This window comes from Sarcophilus harrisii, chromosome 4, assembly GCF_902635505.1.
Source record: "Sarcophilus harrisii chromosome 4, mSarHar1.11, whole genome shotgun sequence".
Classification (NCBI taxonomy): Eukaryota; Metazoa; Chordata; class Mammalia; order Dasyuromorphia; family Dasyuridae; genus Sarcophilus; species Sarcophilus harrisii.
The window spans coordinates 31431008-31447734 of record NC_045429.1 but is presented as its reverse complement, the minus strand read 5'-3'; the positions used below and the strand labels follow the sequence as shown (position 1 = coordinate 31447734).

The window sequence follows — 16727 nt, the reverse complement described above, 5'->3', positions numbered from 1 at the left end:
TGAATGCCTTTTTTAATTTCCTTTACTACTCGCCCATTTCATCAATTTGCATACAACAATTAGACAAAATTTCTTTCCACAGACCCCTCCTTCCTCTGCTAGCAAATAATCTAAGGCGAGTAGGTGCTGTAAAAAACCAAAGCTTCTCCAGTTTTTAACCTTGATCAGCTAGCAAATCAAAACTTGGAGCAGTTTTGATTTGGTTGTTATCTCCAAGGAACTGCTTGGAAACCTAATTAGCCTATTTAATTATATATTGGTGTCCTATAACCCCAAATCTTGGGTACTGGCCCATACTCTTTGAACCAATTCTTTCTGGGATCATGTATTCCCCATCCATTTAAACCATCACCTGTTTGGATCCGGAGGAAGTATCTATCCCAATTGTTATTCCTAATTGTTTTCACTATCTTCTGGAAGGGGCTTGGGTCTTATTGTACTTTCCTCCAGTCCAATTTCTTGGGAGGGTATATATCCATCGGCCAAAATCCAATAAAATGTCCCATAAAGCCGGGTTTTCCTCATGCCAGAAAGATAAAAACTCCTTTGAGGTGGGAAATATATAACATCCCCATAGGTAAATCCCCCTTTCATGGTTTTTAGTTTTAACCTCCAAATTGCCTTTTCAGACATCCAATTCAATTTAAATCATTTCCCCCAAAATCAAATCTATATTAATTCCAAAAAGTTGCCAAACATTTTTCTAATAAGTTCCATTACCTTTTTCCCACTTCCATCTCATTATAATACTAGCATTACCGCTTTTTACTATTTAACCTTAAATATCTCCATAAATCTCAGGTGTTTGACAAGGTTGGTTTTAACCAAATTCCCTCAAAACTTAACCCCCCTCTATTGCATGTTGATGGTATATTTAATCATGACCCATCATCAAAAACAATACTTGTTTTATCCCCTTTTTTTATATTTACCACAATCATTATCTATCTTTTTCTGGCCTCCAAGGTAAAAATCCTTAACATTACTTTCTCCCATCCAAGGGCCCTGTTTTTTTGATTTAAATAATTTCCCTCTTGGGACAGCATTAGTCAGTCTACACTGATGTTCCTCCTATCTGACCAAAATCCTGTCCATCATGAAACAATAATAATAATACAATAATAATTAACTCAATATCAGGCTGGAAATAGGGACAAATTATGTGGAGGTCGTTGGGTCCCCTACATATCCAAACAAGTCAGTCAATTAAAACTAGTGGCTATTTTTGGATCAGGGTTTGAAAGATATTTTCATATCCCCTGCTCTCCAAGGGTCCAAAGTACAAAAGGTGTATCTATTAAAATCAACATGCATATACAAGACACAGTCCTCAACCCCTTGGGTTTGGTTCCATCCCATTCTTCCTGATTTAATATAATACCCCTAATCCCTAACCCAATACAGTTCAATAAAAAATACTTTCAAACAAGAAAAGTCCCAAGAGGAGTTCCCCAAGATGAGACAAAGTCAAAAAGATTTTAATGCACAATTCATCAGGCACTTTCAATGCCCTGGATCAGTCTCTACTGCCCACTTCTTGAGGGCATCCAGGACCTTTGACTCAATGTGATGTGTCCAACCCTCTCTCTTGGTGCCGTGTCCCCGTTCTGAAGTCCAACAGGATCTGGGTGGTCCTTCCCAGCTCAGGGTCCAGCTTGCCCTCCTTTTTCCAAAAGGGACTCCAGTCTTTAAGCTGGGAATACCACTTAGAATCTAAGGGAGGGTCTGAGGCAATAAGTCCTTTCAGTTTGTAAAAGTTTTCAGATGTTATGGTAAAGACAGAAACATTCCTTTAAAAAAAACAAATCCTTGGTCTCAAATTTGGATCCAAAGGAAAATTTTTGAATCCCCTTTTTGGATAAGGGGTGACCATACAATAATTCATAAAGGTAATCCTACATCCCCGGGGGTTTTGCTCCTAATTTTAAGAAGGCAAGGGGAGGCACTTGGTCCAGGGCAATTGTGTCTCTAATGCCAATTAGTCAGTTTATTTTAATTTCCTTTCCATCCCTTTCCCACTTTACCTGATGAGGGGCAGATGCCACAGGGTATTAAGTCCCAGGATATTTCTAGAGCTTGGGCCACAGATGGGAGGATCTTGGCTGGTCAGGTTGCCTTGGTCCGAATCTACCTGCTCCATCCCCACCTCAGAATGATATGCTCAAGGGAGGACTTTTATGACTGCTGAGGCAGTTTGCCCAGACAAGGGGAGGCCTCCATCCATGAATCAGATGGTCCACTACGACCAACAAAATTATTTGAGGCGCCCCACTAATGGCAGCTCAAGTAAAGTCCACCGAATGCTTTGGCAGGGCCTGATAAGGGGGCCTTCCTCCTTTCTGGACTTGTCTTGGGCCCCCTTTTGTCCTTCTGAAAACCAGGACACCCGCTGACCTATTTCCTCTATTGTGTACCAAATGGGTTGCCACCAACCAACACCCATCACACAGGTCTTGGACACTTCAGGCTACCCTGATGGAAATGTGGAATACTTCTCATTACCTTGTGGTCCAGAAATTTTCTCCCGTCAGGGAGGAGCCCACCCTCTTTATCCTCCCTGGTTGTCAAGGCTTTAGATTTCCTGCTTCTCTTCTGGGTGGGAAGGGTGGAGGCTTGGAGTAGGAATGCCAAATTAGCACCATCATCTCCCTTGCCCACGGATTCCTCTTCTCCGGCCGTTTCCCCTCCTATCCATAAAACCAGTTTCCCTTGTCTCAAATGAATTCCTCTTTGGTGCCCCTGCAGGGAATCACTTTCTGTTCTTGGGTAACATAACATAAATTTTAATTAAGGGCTTTAAAATCCCTTATCTTTACTGTTTCCTTTCTTTCCCTCAAATAATTTACAGGATCTAATTTCTTTCTTTCTTTCTTTTTTTTTCATATGCAATGAACTAAATGTTTTTACCTCCGTTTCACAAATTCAATTGGTCTTGAAAAATTCTCATTCCCTTATTCCTAAATAATTTAACAAACTGATGGAACTTGGAAAGGCCACTCTTTTTCCCTGCTCAAAGAGGATCATCTAATTTGTAAGACTTTTAACAATAAAATTTATCCCCAGAATGTTCCACAATTTTTACATACCAAGTGGATGTTTCATAAAAATTTAATAATTATACCAATCATTTTGCTTTTAAAATACCCAATACACAAAGAAAATCCCAAAACTACATATTGTCCATAACTAAAACATTACCAAAAGGACAAGAAGGCCAAAAACTATTTAGGGTCCCTTTTAAAATAACTGGCATCAATACAGTTAATTAAATAAACCCTTCCTATTTTTACATAAAAATTATCTGAAAAGTTCTTTTAAAACATCTTAAACCTTTTTGAAATAACCCTTTCAAAGTATTACCTTTTCCAAGTTATATTCTTTAAACACAAAAACCTTATAATGTTCAATCAATTAACATCTTGAAGAGCAATTTTTTCCCCTTTAAATCAGTTTCAATAAAAATAAAGCTCAGCTTTTCCTCTCCCCCTACAAAAACCACATCCTGTCTCACGGCCTCTCCTCTGTGATTTGACTAGATGCTCCATTTTAAACTATTAATTGCTTTTATAAAGTCAATCTCTTTTCCCTTGTCTTTAAATCACCTTTTTTAACTTTAAACTTTAAGATTCAAAATTAATTTTTGAACCAAATTTCCATAAAACTCATAATATAGTTTTCAAATTACCCAATACTTTTAAAAAACAATTAACCATTTAAAGGGAGAATCAAACCAGCTCCCCAAGGTAAACTACTGGCATATTTTTGTTTTAATAACAATACTTTTGAATTTCAATTTGAAGTCCAACCAAATAAAAAAAAGTTTTTCTTTCAGTTGTAAAGGCCACAATATTCAAACAGTTCTTAAAACTTTTACCCAGAATAAATCTAACATGTGCAAGGCCACAGTAAAATTATTTTCCCCAATTTCAGTTTTATTTCAATTTCAAAATTATAAGTATTTCTTTAAAATATAGTAAATTCAAACTCTTAATCAAATGTTGCAGTCAAACAATTACCAGTTTAGTCTTCTTAAATCTCTGTTCTAATTTCATGAAAACAAACTTGCTACTAATGATTTTTCTTTCTTCTCCTGGACAATTTTTAGAAACGCTTAGTTTTCCCAAGTCCAAAGTCAGAGGCCCATGTTCAGCTACTTTACCTCTCATAATCTATTTTTAGCTCTCCCTTCCAATACCTGCAGTTTCTTGTTTCCAACATACCAATTTAAAATTATTTTAAAATTCACCCATACTTTAGTTCATGAGATTTCCTGAAATCTACCTAGATATTCCATTCAATCTTCTTTCCTTTAGTAAGCCTTCTCCCCACAAAGCTGAAGCTGTTAGCTAGAGGGAGAGGGAGAGAGAAAAAAGATTTTCAAACTCCTTTTCTTACCTAACCCACTGCCTGCAACACAGAGGCTGGATTCTTATCTCTTGTGCGCTCGCTAACTTTTAACACAGAACAGAATGCAGGGCAGACAAACATACACACACAGACAGACAGACCCAGAGCTCTATTTTTCTTGAATTTCCTAGCTAACGTCCTGACATAGATCTTTGGACTGCTTCTGCCCCATTTTACACCTTGGTTTCAAACCAAATTGTCAGCGGAGGTCCTTCGTTACCCTCACGCCTGCAGTCACCCGAGAGGGGCCTCCTTAGAAAGTCCTTTACCATTGGGTCAGTAGCAGTCCACCAAAGCAATTTTTAGGAGGGCTAGTCCCTCGGATCTCCCTTGACCCAGCCAATAGACCAGAAAAAGAACTCTGGGAGATGACTAAAAACCATTACATTGAATTCCCAATCCCTATATTTATGCCCACCTGCATTTTTGATTTCCTTCACAAGCTAATTGTACAATATTTCAGAGTCTGATTCTTTTTCACAGCAAAATAACGTTTTGGTCATGTATACTTATTTGTATCTAATTTGTATTTTAATATATTTAAATCTACTGGTCATCCTGCCATCTAGGGAGGGGTGGGGGGGTGAGGTGAAAATTGGAACAAGAGGTTTGGCAATTGTTAATGCTGTAAAGTTACCCATGTATATATCCTGTAAATAAAAGGCTATTAAAAAAAAAAAAAAAAAGCTGTATTCGTTTGGTTCAGAGTTTGTTATCTTCTGAAATATATTATTTGTTAACATAAGTTGTACTTTAAATCCAGCTCTGCTGGACATGTGTGGGTTTTGTGGAGGTTTGGGCTATTCAGGTTTTCGAAGGAAAAAGGAAAGAGGAATGCAGGTGATTTAGGAAGGACTGATTTGTAAGGGAAATTAGAGGTGTGCATGGTTTTAGGAAGGTGTAAGAAAGACTTTGGGGAGTAGATGAAGAAGTGGAGGAGGGAGCCACCTACCCCCACTGCCTTCTGCTACTAGGTTGGGTAAATTCTTTAAGGAGGTTGTTTATGTAGCTAGAAAGAAAGAGGAAGTTGGAAATGGATGGATTTGGGAAGAAACCTAATTTTGGGAAACTGATGGGCTAAATCTTGAAAAGGATCCCCATGTAGGAAATTGTGTGGGGAACCTGAGGGAAGTTTTTTCTAGGGGGCTGGAGTGGGGGAAGGGCGGCCATATGGAATTCTCTCCTCCCCTCTTCCCCCTAAATGTGTTTCTGCCGTTTTTCTTATCTGATCACGGTGGGCAGCAAACTGTGCTTTAAAGTAAGCATGTTACTTTTAGGTTAATTGCCTGAATATTTGTTTCTTTGATAAAAAGGTTTTCTTGGTTGAGGAATATGGTCATAAATGTGATCCATACTTTGGTAGGATTATTTCTAAAAGTTTAATTGCTATGTTAAAAGAAACTTCTTGAATTCTTTTATGTGGAACTAGGTCTTTTGTATAAGTTTAAATTGATTGTATTGGGCCGTCCTGAGGTTATTTAAAGGACCTCTGAAAATAATAGTTTTTTCTTTCTCCTTTTGGAAATGTTTCAGTTATAGACAATACAATTTGGGATATTTTTCTATGTATTGGGTATTTTAAAGGCAAAATGATTTGTATGTATAATGTTCACTTATGTAACATCTACCTAGATAAGATAATTGTTCTAAGTTATGAACTTACTGAGACAAAATTTCTTTCTGTTATTACTATAAGGTTATGATAAATAATTGTTTAAGAGTTATCTGAAAATTGATTAATGGAATTTGTTATTGGAGGTAAAAATTTCTTGGGCTTATAGTTAATTAGTTAATGCTATTTGGGAGTTTTAAAGCTCCACCCTCTTACAGTTACTGGGACAGTTGATTGGAATAATATTGGGTTAAGGCTATTTTATGCTGTATGTGCTGAAGATTGAATTTTGACTGCTTATGCTATGTTATACTTATGTTCTTGCATTTTTCCTTCTGTAACTGATCTCTGTGATCAGAGCAATGGTCAATAGAATTGTTAATGCAATTCAATTACGTCATATCTTGCTATTTTCAGTCTGGTTATATGTAATCATTGTATCCTAAATGCTTGGGCAACTAAGTATTTGGCCTGGTCATCTCTCTGTTACTGGATATTTGTGTTCTGTTTCTTTAAGGTTTTTACATGTTAAGAGGACAATTAACAGGGGTTTGTAGGACTGCAGCCCTTTGCCTGGCCTGGAAAGCAAACTCATTTCTTCACATAGGAAACAATTTATTTTGGCCTTCTCTGTGAAGATCGCGTATTTTTAAATCAGCAGAAGTCAGGAATTCAGGTTAGGGGAGAATCGTCAGTCTTTATTCTCAGTGAAGAAGGATCGGAGGTGGAAGAGAATGGGCAATAGCAATGTGTGCAGCTGAGTCAAGAAGCTAGCTAGACCAGCAGCCACACAACCAGCAGCTCGGAGTCTCGAACCCAGGCCCAATCTCTCCCAGCTTCTCTTCCTGTCTCCCTCTCTGCCTCCACCCACCAAAATCACCATTTCCTATACAACACATCAGGACTTGCACAGAGAGTGGGCAGGGACCATTCTTTATCCAATCATGTATATTAATAGAGTATAGCCCAATTACTATTTAGCCTCACGTACTTGGGACCTCAGTGCATCAACTCAAACCTCAGCCCATTACACTTCTCATATTTTGCAGCAGTCTGGTGAACTGAGTCTTTCTATCTGAGACTGAAGTAATCTTTATTTGTTAGATTTGAGGTTTTGCTCTAGATTTTAGTCAAATTACAGATATTGGTTTGCTTCTGGAACCTAGATCAGGTTGGATCAGCTTTGACTGTCAGCATGGCACACCCACCCCCTGCATGGAATGAGAAGTCTCCTACCACTTCACAGCCTGAAGCAGCAGTTTTTAAAGTGAGACCATGGACTGGACCCTGCATCTACTGTACTTTGGACTGATATGAGGGACTTTGGGAATGGTTGATGACTGACTGTTAAACCTTGCCTGGATCATCTATCACTGTGTGTTTAAGGTTTGGGATGGGATTTGTTAATTATTGCTGTTATGTTTGAGGGATTTTTAGGAATTGTTACTGTACTAGTCTGTTATGTATAGGGATTTTGATTCACTTTTGGGATTTATATGGGGAATGGTCATTTGATAATTCTTTTCCGTGAGAAAAAAAAAGGGGGAGGAAGAGATAGAACATTTGGGAAACTGGTATTTGGAAACTGGTATATTTTTTTCAAAATATCTGAAAGAATGGGAAACCCTAGGTCCTATTCACTTTGCTTTAGGGATTTCAGCCCCACCCCCATCTCACTAGTTCAGATTCAATTTGGTTACTTTAGCTTCGGAATCCCTTATTTTTTTTTGAAAAGTTTTAGAAATCAGACACCTGACTTAGGACTGGCAGTCTCTCTGATTTGTGTTCTTCCATTCCTGTAACCCCAATTAATTATTTCGGCATTTCAAAGGACCTTGAAGTTTGGCATGAGGCACCTAAAAGTTTGGAGTTTGCCTGCCTTGATGGTCTAACTGTGCATAATCTGCTCAGATATCTGATCCTTTCTACAGCCCTGTTTGTTCCTCTGGTCGGGGACAGGTGAAGCTACTCCAAGCCTTCCCCTTCCCCAAGAGAGAGGGCTGCCCCTCTGAATGGGCAACAACTGCCTTGAGCTCTGTTCTAGTTAAGTGCACAAATGACCACAGACCTAACTGTCCATCTCAAACTGGATTCTCTGGCTGAGATGGTGCTCCAGAATTGTAGAGGACCTGACATGCTTGTAACAAGGGAGCCTTTGTACAGCTGTTAACTCTGGGGTTATCAGGGAGAGACTTGCTCTTGCTATATGAGTCCTTATATTTTTCTAGTTTTATTTTGGGTGCTAAGACCCCCTGGGTAGCTAGAGGAAGGTGCTAATATTCAAAGATTCGAATATTTAGGAGAGAGAGTGTTTCCTTAGTCGTAAAAACCCACTCTAGTCCATTAAGACTGGGGACCGTTTACTCTAAGGTTATATATTGCTAGCAAGATAAACAAGAGAGCAGAACTCCTGACCCTCCCCTGTCCTCAAGAATTTATAATACCCCTCTAAAATATTCCAAGATACCTCACTGCCCTCTTTATCTCTGGGTATTCAGACATCCTGTCTCTGGGCTTTTAGGAGTTATGGTCTCCCCCCAACCTGACAGAAGCCTTCGCGCCTTTTTACCTTCTTTGTCTCTAGGGTTATTTAAAGGAAGAGGCCGCTCTTATTCGGGGCTGCTTCATTCTTTGAGATGACAGCCCTGGGACCAACATGGATTCCTTGGTCCCAGTATATCTTTATCTCTGTCTGACTGGATAATTTGAGACGAGAGTCCTGTCCAGTCAATTATACTCTCCAATTAATAAACTATTGAAAACTCTCTAATCTCTCTCCTGCCTCAGTTTCTCTGGCATTACATTTTATTGTCTTCTTATACAAAATGACTAATATTGGACATATAATCTTGAAGCATCTTTGCATAATGAGGTCAGGAGGGAAGAATAAAGAAGGCAGGATGGTGAGATGTTAAGGTCCATTTTGAGTAAATGGACAATTAATTTCAGAAACTGATGGGTAAAAATTCAGGCCATTTTGATTTTTCCACCTCCCAGAAAGTCAGGACAATCTTCTGTTTTTTTGTTTTGTTTTGTTTTTTGGGGGGGATGTTGTTAATGAACTAGTCCAAACCTGCCAATAGTTTTGGCAGGTGGGGTTCTAAAATACTTGGCTTTTCTATGGTGATGATGATGCTCAGGCTAAAACTAGAGCATCTTCTGCTGGTCACAGGGTGGTGATCACATCTTTTGTCTAATAAGTTCCTCCCTCCATCTCTCTTTTCCTCCTTCTTTTCCTCCCCTTCCTCCCTTCCTCCCTTTCTCCCTCACTTTTTTTCCTCTGTCACTCCCTTTATATTTGTCTCTTTTTCTTCCCTCCCTCCCTCCTTCTTTCTCTCCTTCCCTCCTTCCTTCCTTCTTTCCCTCCTTCCTTCCCTCCTTCCCTCCCTCCTTCTTTCCTTCCCTCCCTCCCTCCTTCCTTCCCTCCTTCTTTCCTTCCTTCCATACTCCTTCCTTCCTTTTTCCTTCCTTCTTTCCTTCCTCCTTCCCTCCCTTTCTTCCTTCCCCTTTCCCTCCCTTTCTTCCTTTTCATTTTTACCAATATCCAAATAGCAGAAGTAGAATATAAGTCAGGCATAGTGACTTAGGCTTGTTACCCTTAATGCTGGGAAGGTTGAGGCTGATGAATTTCCTGATCTGGGGAGTTCTGATGCCAAATTCTTAGGTTAAATTTATGTTAAGTTCAGCATGTTGAATGGGGAAAGGATGGGATGCTACCTTTTGCCCAAGGAGAGACAAACCAGTCCAGCTCTGAAACAGAACAGGTCAAAGATCCTGTACAGATTAAAGAGAGATAGTCAGTGAAGCAGCCCCTGTACTTCCATCCTGAATGAGAGAAGAAGATAAATTCTTTTTTTAAAAAAAGGGTGAGTGAGGAAGGAGATAGAATGTGAACAAACACCTTGTGCAAATGTTCTGATGTTCTAAAATCTTCCCAGGAAAAGTAATCCTACAAATTCACTCTATTTTCCAGATTTACTCAGTTACTGCGGCTGACTATAATGGTAGATGGCCAAGTGATTCATTTATTGAGTCCCCAGAGCTCACACAGATTCTGGAATCCCAACTTAGCTACCCTATCCAGTTCCTGTACAAGAATGGCCACATTGGAGATATTTATGCTCCACAATCCATGTCAGAGGACGCTTTGAACCTCTATAAAGGTATCATGAACATATTTGAAGTGACCATCAAAAAGCCACAGACTACCTACAATTTGCTGGAGGTGAGTATATATATATATATATATATATATATATGTATATTACGTGTTTTATTTTGGTTTTTATATTGCAGCAACTTCCCACTAATCCTCTCCCCTCCCAGAGATCCAGTCCTTGTGACAAATATTTTTAAATTAAATTTCTTCCAATTGAGAAAAACCTGTCTTCTCTCCTTCTCCCCATTTTGAGAAAAATAAAACTCTTTTAAACAGATATGCATAATCTGTTAACAGCAGCAAGTCTGTTAACAAACAGCAAGCAAGTCTGACCTTCCTCATATTCTAAAATGTAGATCTAGTTTTCTCCGTGAGCCCAGCACCTTTCTGTGCTGGGAATAGTTAGCATCACTGATCCTCTGGAGTTATATTGGTCACTGGATTGATCAGTGAAATCATTGGGTTGTCATGAGGATTAAATGAAATGATACATTCAAAGTGCTTTTTCAGCTCAGATCACTATTGTAAATGCAGGCTATTATAATTTCCAGAAAATATAACAATGTTATCTGTCACCAGGTCGCCAGATCTTAATGACTTTGCCAGACATTAAGATGAATCAGGGACTTAATTACAAAAACAAGGGTCCTTGTTCCTTCTTTTCCCTGGAAATGGCCAGAAGTTCACTTCATCTCCTTTTCTACCATGTCAGCAACAGTTGTAGCACATAATGAGCCTCTGAAATCCCAACTGATTTCCTAACATAGTGTTATTCTTTTACTTTTAAATAATATCAATACTTCTGCTTGGAAGCAATTAAAATTATGCCATTTCTTAATTGAAAAATATCATGACATAGTGGATAAGGTCTTGAATTGGTGTCAAAAAAACTGGAGCTCAAATTCCACCTCTGAAATTTACTGTGTGACTCTGTGCACAAAAGCCAGTAAGGATAACTCCATAGCAACTTCCAAAAGAGACTCCAAGGAAAAACAAAGTACATTTTCTAAAGTAGGTTTTCTGGTAGAAAACCAGAAATTTTCTTCTAGAAACCCTAGAAGAAATGAAAGATGAGAGAAAAATGAAATAAAAGCCCTAGAGGAAAGAACTGGAAGGAGAATAAATAATTTAGAAAACAAAGCCTTATCTGAGTATAAGACTTCTGGAAAACTACTCTTTGTGACCAAATGTTTTTGAGGGGCAAAGGGATTTTCTTGACCAAGATACTGGAGAGATCTGTCATTTCCTTCCCCAGCTCATTTTACAGATGAAGAAACTGAGGCAAGGAGAATTAAGTGATTTGGCTAGGGTCACACAGCTAGTAATATCTATGGCTATATTTGAACTCAGCTCTTCTGGATTCCAGACACTTTTCCACTGGGTCACTAACTGCCCTGAAAATTTGAATAGATAAACTGAAATGAATGATTCCCTGAGAAAGCAAGATATATCAGAATAAAATCAGAAGTGTGAAAAACATAGAAGAAAATGTTAGGTAGTCAATCTTTTAAAAATGGATCTAGGAAACAGAGTCAGGGAGAGATAATTTAAGAGTTACTAGGCTTCTGGAAAACCTGGGGATTATATTTTAAGAAATTATGAATTATATAAATTATAAATGGAAATTTCCCCAATCTATTAGAAGCAGAAATAATACAAAAAAAAAAAAAGACTATGGTATGTATGGGGGAACATTTTTTAAGCATTTTTAAAAATTCACAAGAGAAAAAAAGAAGTTCAGATAAGCAGGACAGCTTTTAAAATAGCTTGTAGAATTTATTAAATACTTTTGAACAAAAGCATATAATAAGGGATGATGATTCATTAGCTTGGTTTCATCTTGAGATTAGTGGGGTTCTGTGTTTCATACAAACTCCTGTTTTGTGGTCAGCTGTATAAATTGAAATGCTCTTTTTTACGTGTTCAGAATAAAAAATGAAACTGAAAAAGAGAAAAAAAAGATTTGAGGCTCGTGACTTTTAAGATGATTTCTAGCTCTAAGTCTTTATTTTATTTTTATTTTATAATTTTTAAAAATAATTTTTATTTTATAATTTTCTGAAATAAGAGACCTTTTCTGATTTCACAAAAGCAGCAATACATTTATTAAGTCATTGGCTTAAAGCTTAGAACCCTGTTCTTCTAATCCTGCCTCCAACAGAATCTGAGAATTTGAGAGATGAAAAGGACCTCAGTGGCCTCAGGGATGTTTTAACCCAAGCTTGAAAAGAAACCGTACTACAACTGAATAGTCATTCATGCTCGACTTTGTTCATTCATTTCAGTTCAATCATTACATTCGACTCTTCATGAGCCCATATGGTGTTTTCTTGAGAAACATACTGGAGTGTAGTGTTCTTGTTGGTTTTCTGGAGATCTCGGAGCAGCCTTCGTTTCAGTTCAGGAATCACCACAAGAATAGCCAGGTGTCAAAGTCCAAATCCTTTATTATCTCCTTCACAGTTTCCTTGCCTGGGCCCAGGCCGGCTTTCTGGAGAGCCTTTCAGATGGGCCTTGGTCTCAGTGGGGGGAGGCAGGAGGCCACGTTGTGTGTGAGATGAAGTGAATGAATCTGGCTCTTCATCTGAGGGCTTGTACTCCGGTCTTCAGCCATTTTCTCAGTCCCTGCTGGCTGTTATAATTACATCATCATAGGTGTGGATCTTGTGGAACTATATTAAGTACTAAGTACATGGACTGAACTATTATCCACTGTGCTAAACTAGATAACCATTGTCTTTTTTTTTTTTTTTTTGAGAATTTGTCACATGTTTATTTTGAACTAGATAATGTCTTTTTTTTTTTTTTTTAATAGCCTTTTATTTACAGGATATATGCATGGGTAACTTTACAGCATTAACAATTGCCAAACCTCTTGTTCCAATTTTTCACCTCTTACCCCCCGCACTCCCTCCCCTAGATGGCAGGATGACCAGTAGATGTTAAATATATTAAAATATAAATTAGATACACAATAAGCATACATGACCAAAACGTTATTTTCTTGTACAAAAAGAATCAGACTCTGAAATATTGTACAATTAGCTTGTGAAGGAAATCAAAAATGCAGGTGTGCATAAATATAGGGATTGGGAATTCAATGTAATGGGATAACCATTGTCTTTATCAATTCCACTGAGTTAACACTTTGTGAGAATCCTTGTTTTAAGTACACAGTTCTGGCCCATAACACTGGAGTGCTTTGCCATATCATTTTTCCAGATGAGGAAACTGAGGCAAACAGAAATAAGTGACTTGCCCAGAGTCATAGTTATTAAGTGTCTGAGTCTGGATTTGAACTCCTGAAATTGAGTCTTTTGGATTCCAAATCAGAGTTGTGTATACTATGGTACCACCTACTTGTCACAATGAGTATAGTGACTTCAGTTGGATTCTTCAAGAATGAGTCCAACCTGCCTTCTGCGGGTCTTTCCTGGTCTCCCTTCTTTCCCTATGCTAGTGCCTTCTTGCTGAGATGATATTCCCATTTATTATTTGTTAAGATCTTATATCCATAATTATTTGTATTTTCCTCCCTCTTTAGAATATGAGCTCCTTCAATGAAGGCACTGCATTTCTGTCTTTCTTTGTATCCCCAGGCTTTTGCACAATGTTTGGCACACAGTAGGTGCTTACTAAATGCTTATTGGGTGAACGAGTGATTGTGTGATTTCTAAAGTTTCTTCCAATTCTAAATCTTTATTGCATGTTTGGTTAAAGCTGACCATCTTTTCCATTTTTCTCATTCTGGCAGATCGGAATGAGTGGTCTCTGTAATACCACGTACTTTATTAAAGAAGACAAAAAATACAACTTGATTCACATTACTAAGTCAACAGACTTGAATGACTGCAAGGAAAGTATCAACAAGAATACTGGGTTTGCTTATGCTGTCTACTGCAAGGAATGCAAACCGGTAAGAGGAAGTTTGTCCCATCATGTTCCTCGTGTATAAAAGGGCAGAGTTGGATGAAATATTTCTTTTAAGGTCTCTTTCAAGTCTAATTCTATGAATTCATGATTAAGTTTCTAATCGATCTTTACCACTTCCCAGGACCAGGGGCAAATAGTTAGATATGACCAATAGGAAAGATGTAACACAGAGTCTTGCTATCTGATTACAAGGAAATGGTCTAGGGATGAGAAATTCAGTCATCCTGGTTTTATAGCCTATCACAGATGCAGAACAAAATAACCATTATCCTCCCAATAAAATAATATTTAATAATAATAATAGTTCACATTTATATATTATTTTGAAGTTTGCAAATCATTTTCTCTATACTATCTCATCTGTAAAGTTCTCAAATGCCAGACTAGTGTTTAATAGTTGTCACCTAGTACATAGTTGGAGCCTAATTAATATCAACTGACTTGAATAGATCAAGATCTAGAAAAATTAGTCTTGCTTCATGATATGAAATAGAATATGCAACAATTAAGGCAATCAAATTTTTCAGAGTTACATGCTTTCTAATATATTTATTTAGGCAATATCTAGACCAAGTTCATATATAGTATTGACCACAGCATAGTAAGTATTTTTTTTTCACCAATTCTCCATAAAAGACCTTGAGACCATTAAAATAGGTAGGCTATATTAAAAATATAATTTCCTGAATTAGTTGTTACTTCTACCATTACACATTTCGTTACAGCAAATAGGAAAGTAAGTGGAATTAGTAAAGGAAAAACAGGTTTAGGGGACTGAATCATCAGATTTTCTACCTATAGTAATACAAATCAAGAAGTAATTATACAGTATTTCCTTTTCTTGTACAATTATAACCTAAATAAATTTCTTCAAATAAATTCAATTTTTGGCTTTCATGATCCTGCCATAACTGGAGCCACTTATTTTTATTAGACCAATCTTTTTACTGCCATAGTCAATCAACCTCATGTAATCAGCAAACATTTGTGAAGTGCCCACTGTATACCAAGAATTATGGGAATTCAAAGAGATACGAAGACAAAAGTGAAATAGCCCCTGCTGTGAAGGAGTTTATACCCTACTAGGGAAATTTCTTCTGACATTATTTTTGGAAGACCAGAACACACATATTCATCCCCTGTTACTACTCATGTTCAATTTAAGTTGCTTAGGAAGATCCTTTTCTAGTAATTGATCTCTTCAACCATTCTACTTTTGACTCCATTTGAAAAGTTTCTTTTTAGGTCTTTAGAATGTCATTTTAAAAAAAGTTTTTAAAAAGTCTTTTTTTCCCTACTAAGAAATTTTAAAAATATATTTCTTCTTCTTTTTTTTTTTTTCTCTCACATTTTGAGTTCTGGAAGTTCTCTCTCTCAACTAGAGAAGGTCACTGTTTCACACACACAAATATGTATGAAATCATGTAACACATTCCTTCACATATCAATTCTTTCTCTGGTAGTGGATAGAATCTTCTTACATAGATCCTTTGTAGCTAATTTGAATATTTATATTACTCAGAATAGCTTAGTCATTTACTTAGTCATTTACTCTTGGAATAATATTGGTGTTACTGTACTCTTGGTTCTGCTCATTTCACTCTTCATTAATTTATGTAAATCTTTCCAAATTTTTCTAAACCCACCTGCAAATTCTTTCTTACAGTGCAGCAGTATTCCATCCAAATCATATACTACAACTTAGCCATTTCCCAGTTGATGGACATCCCCTCAATTTCTAGTTCTTCATTACCACAAAGAGAGATCCTATAAATATTTTAGAACATATAGGTTCTTTTCCTTTTTTTCCCCTAATCACCTTGGGAAATAGATCTACTTTGCTCTGCATCAATTCATAGAATTTTTCCAGTTTCCTTAGAAACTCACCTTTCACCACTTTTACGACACAATAATATTCTGTTACAATTATATGCTGCAATTTTTGTAGCTCTTTCCCAATGGTAAAACACTTCCTTTGTTTCCAATTTGGTTACCACAATAAGAGGTGCCATAAATATTTTTGTACTAATAGATCCTTTTCTTCTTTAATTTTTTGGTGGTAGGTTTAGTCCAGGTCTATTAGTGAAATAATAGGGATAGAGGGTACTCTTTGTTTGATAACTGTCTGGATATAGTTTCAAATTGTCTTTAAAATCTGGAATGTGGCTTTTCTCAATAATGAGATGATTCAGGCCAGTTCCAATGATCTTTTGATGAAGAGATCTACACCCAGAGAGAGACTGTGGGAACTGAGTGTGGATCACAACATAGCATTTTCAATTCTTTTGTTGTTGTTTGCTTGAATTTTATTTTCTTTCTCATTTTTCTTCCTTTTTGATCAGATTTTTCTTGTGCAGCAAAATAATTGTATAAATATATATGCCTATATTTGATTTACGTATATTTTTACCATTTTTTAAAAAAGAAAGTTTGGAATAATTTGCAGCTCCATTAACAGTGCCTGAATATACTTGTTATCCCACAGCCTTCCAAAATTTGTCATATCTTTTTTCATCATTTGTGCCAATCTGATAGGTGTGAAGTAGAATTACAAAGTTGCTTTAATTTGCATTTCTTGGATTATTAGTGATTTGGAGTATTTTCCACATGATTTTG

General features: G+C 37.1%; 1 protein-coding gene across 1 annotated transcript in view; it reads left to right on the top strand.

Moving 5' to 3' along the window:
• The window catches only part of LOC111720987 (vitellogenin-1-like), a 90368-nt gene that overhangs the window by 10345 nt on the left and 63296 nt on the right, over window positions 1–16727 (top strand). The window contains exons 2-3 of the mRNA XM_031969301.1: window positions 9993–10244; window positions 13933–14094. Coding sequence (XP_031825161.1) covers window positions 9993–10244; window positions 13933–14094 — 414 coding nt within the window. The remainder of the gene's footprint in view (window positions 1–9992; window positions 10245–13932; window positions 14095–16727) is intronic.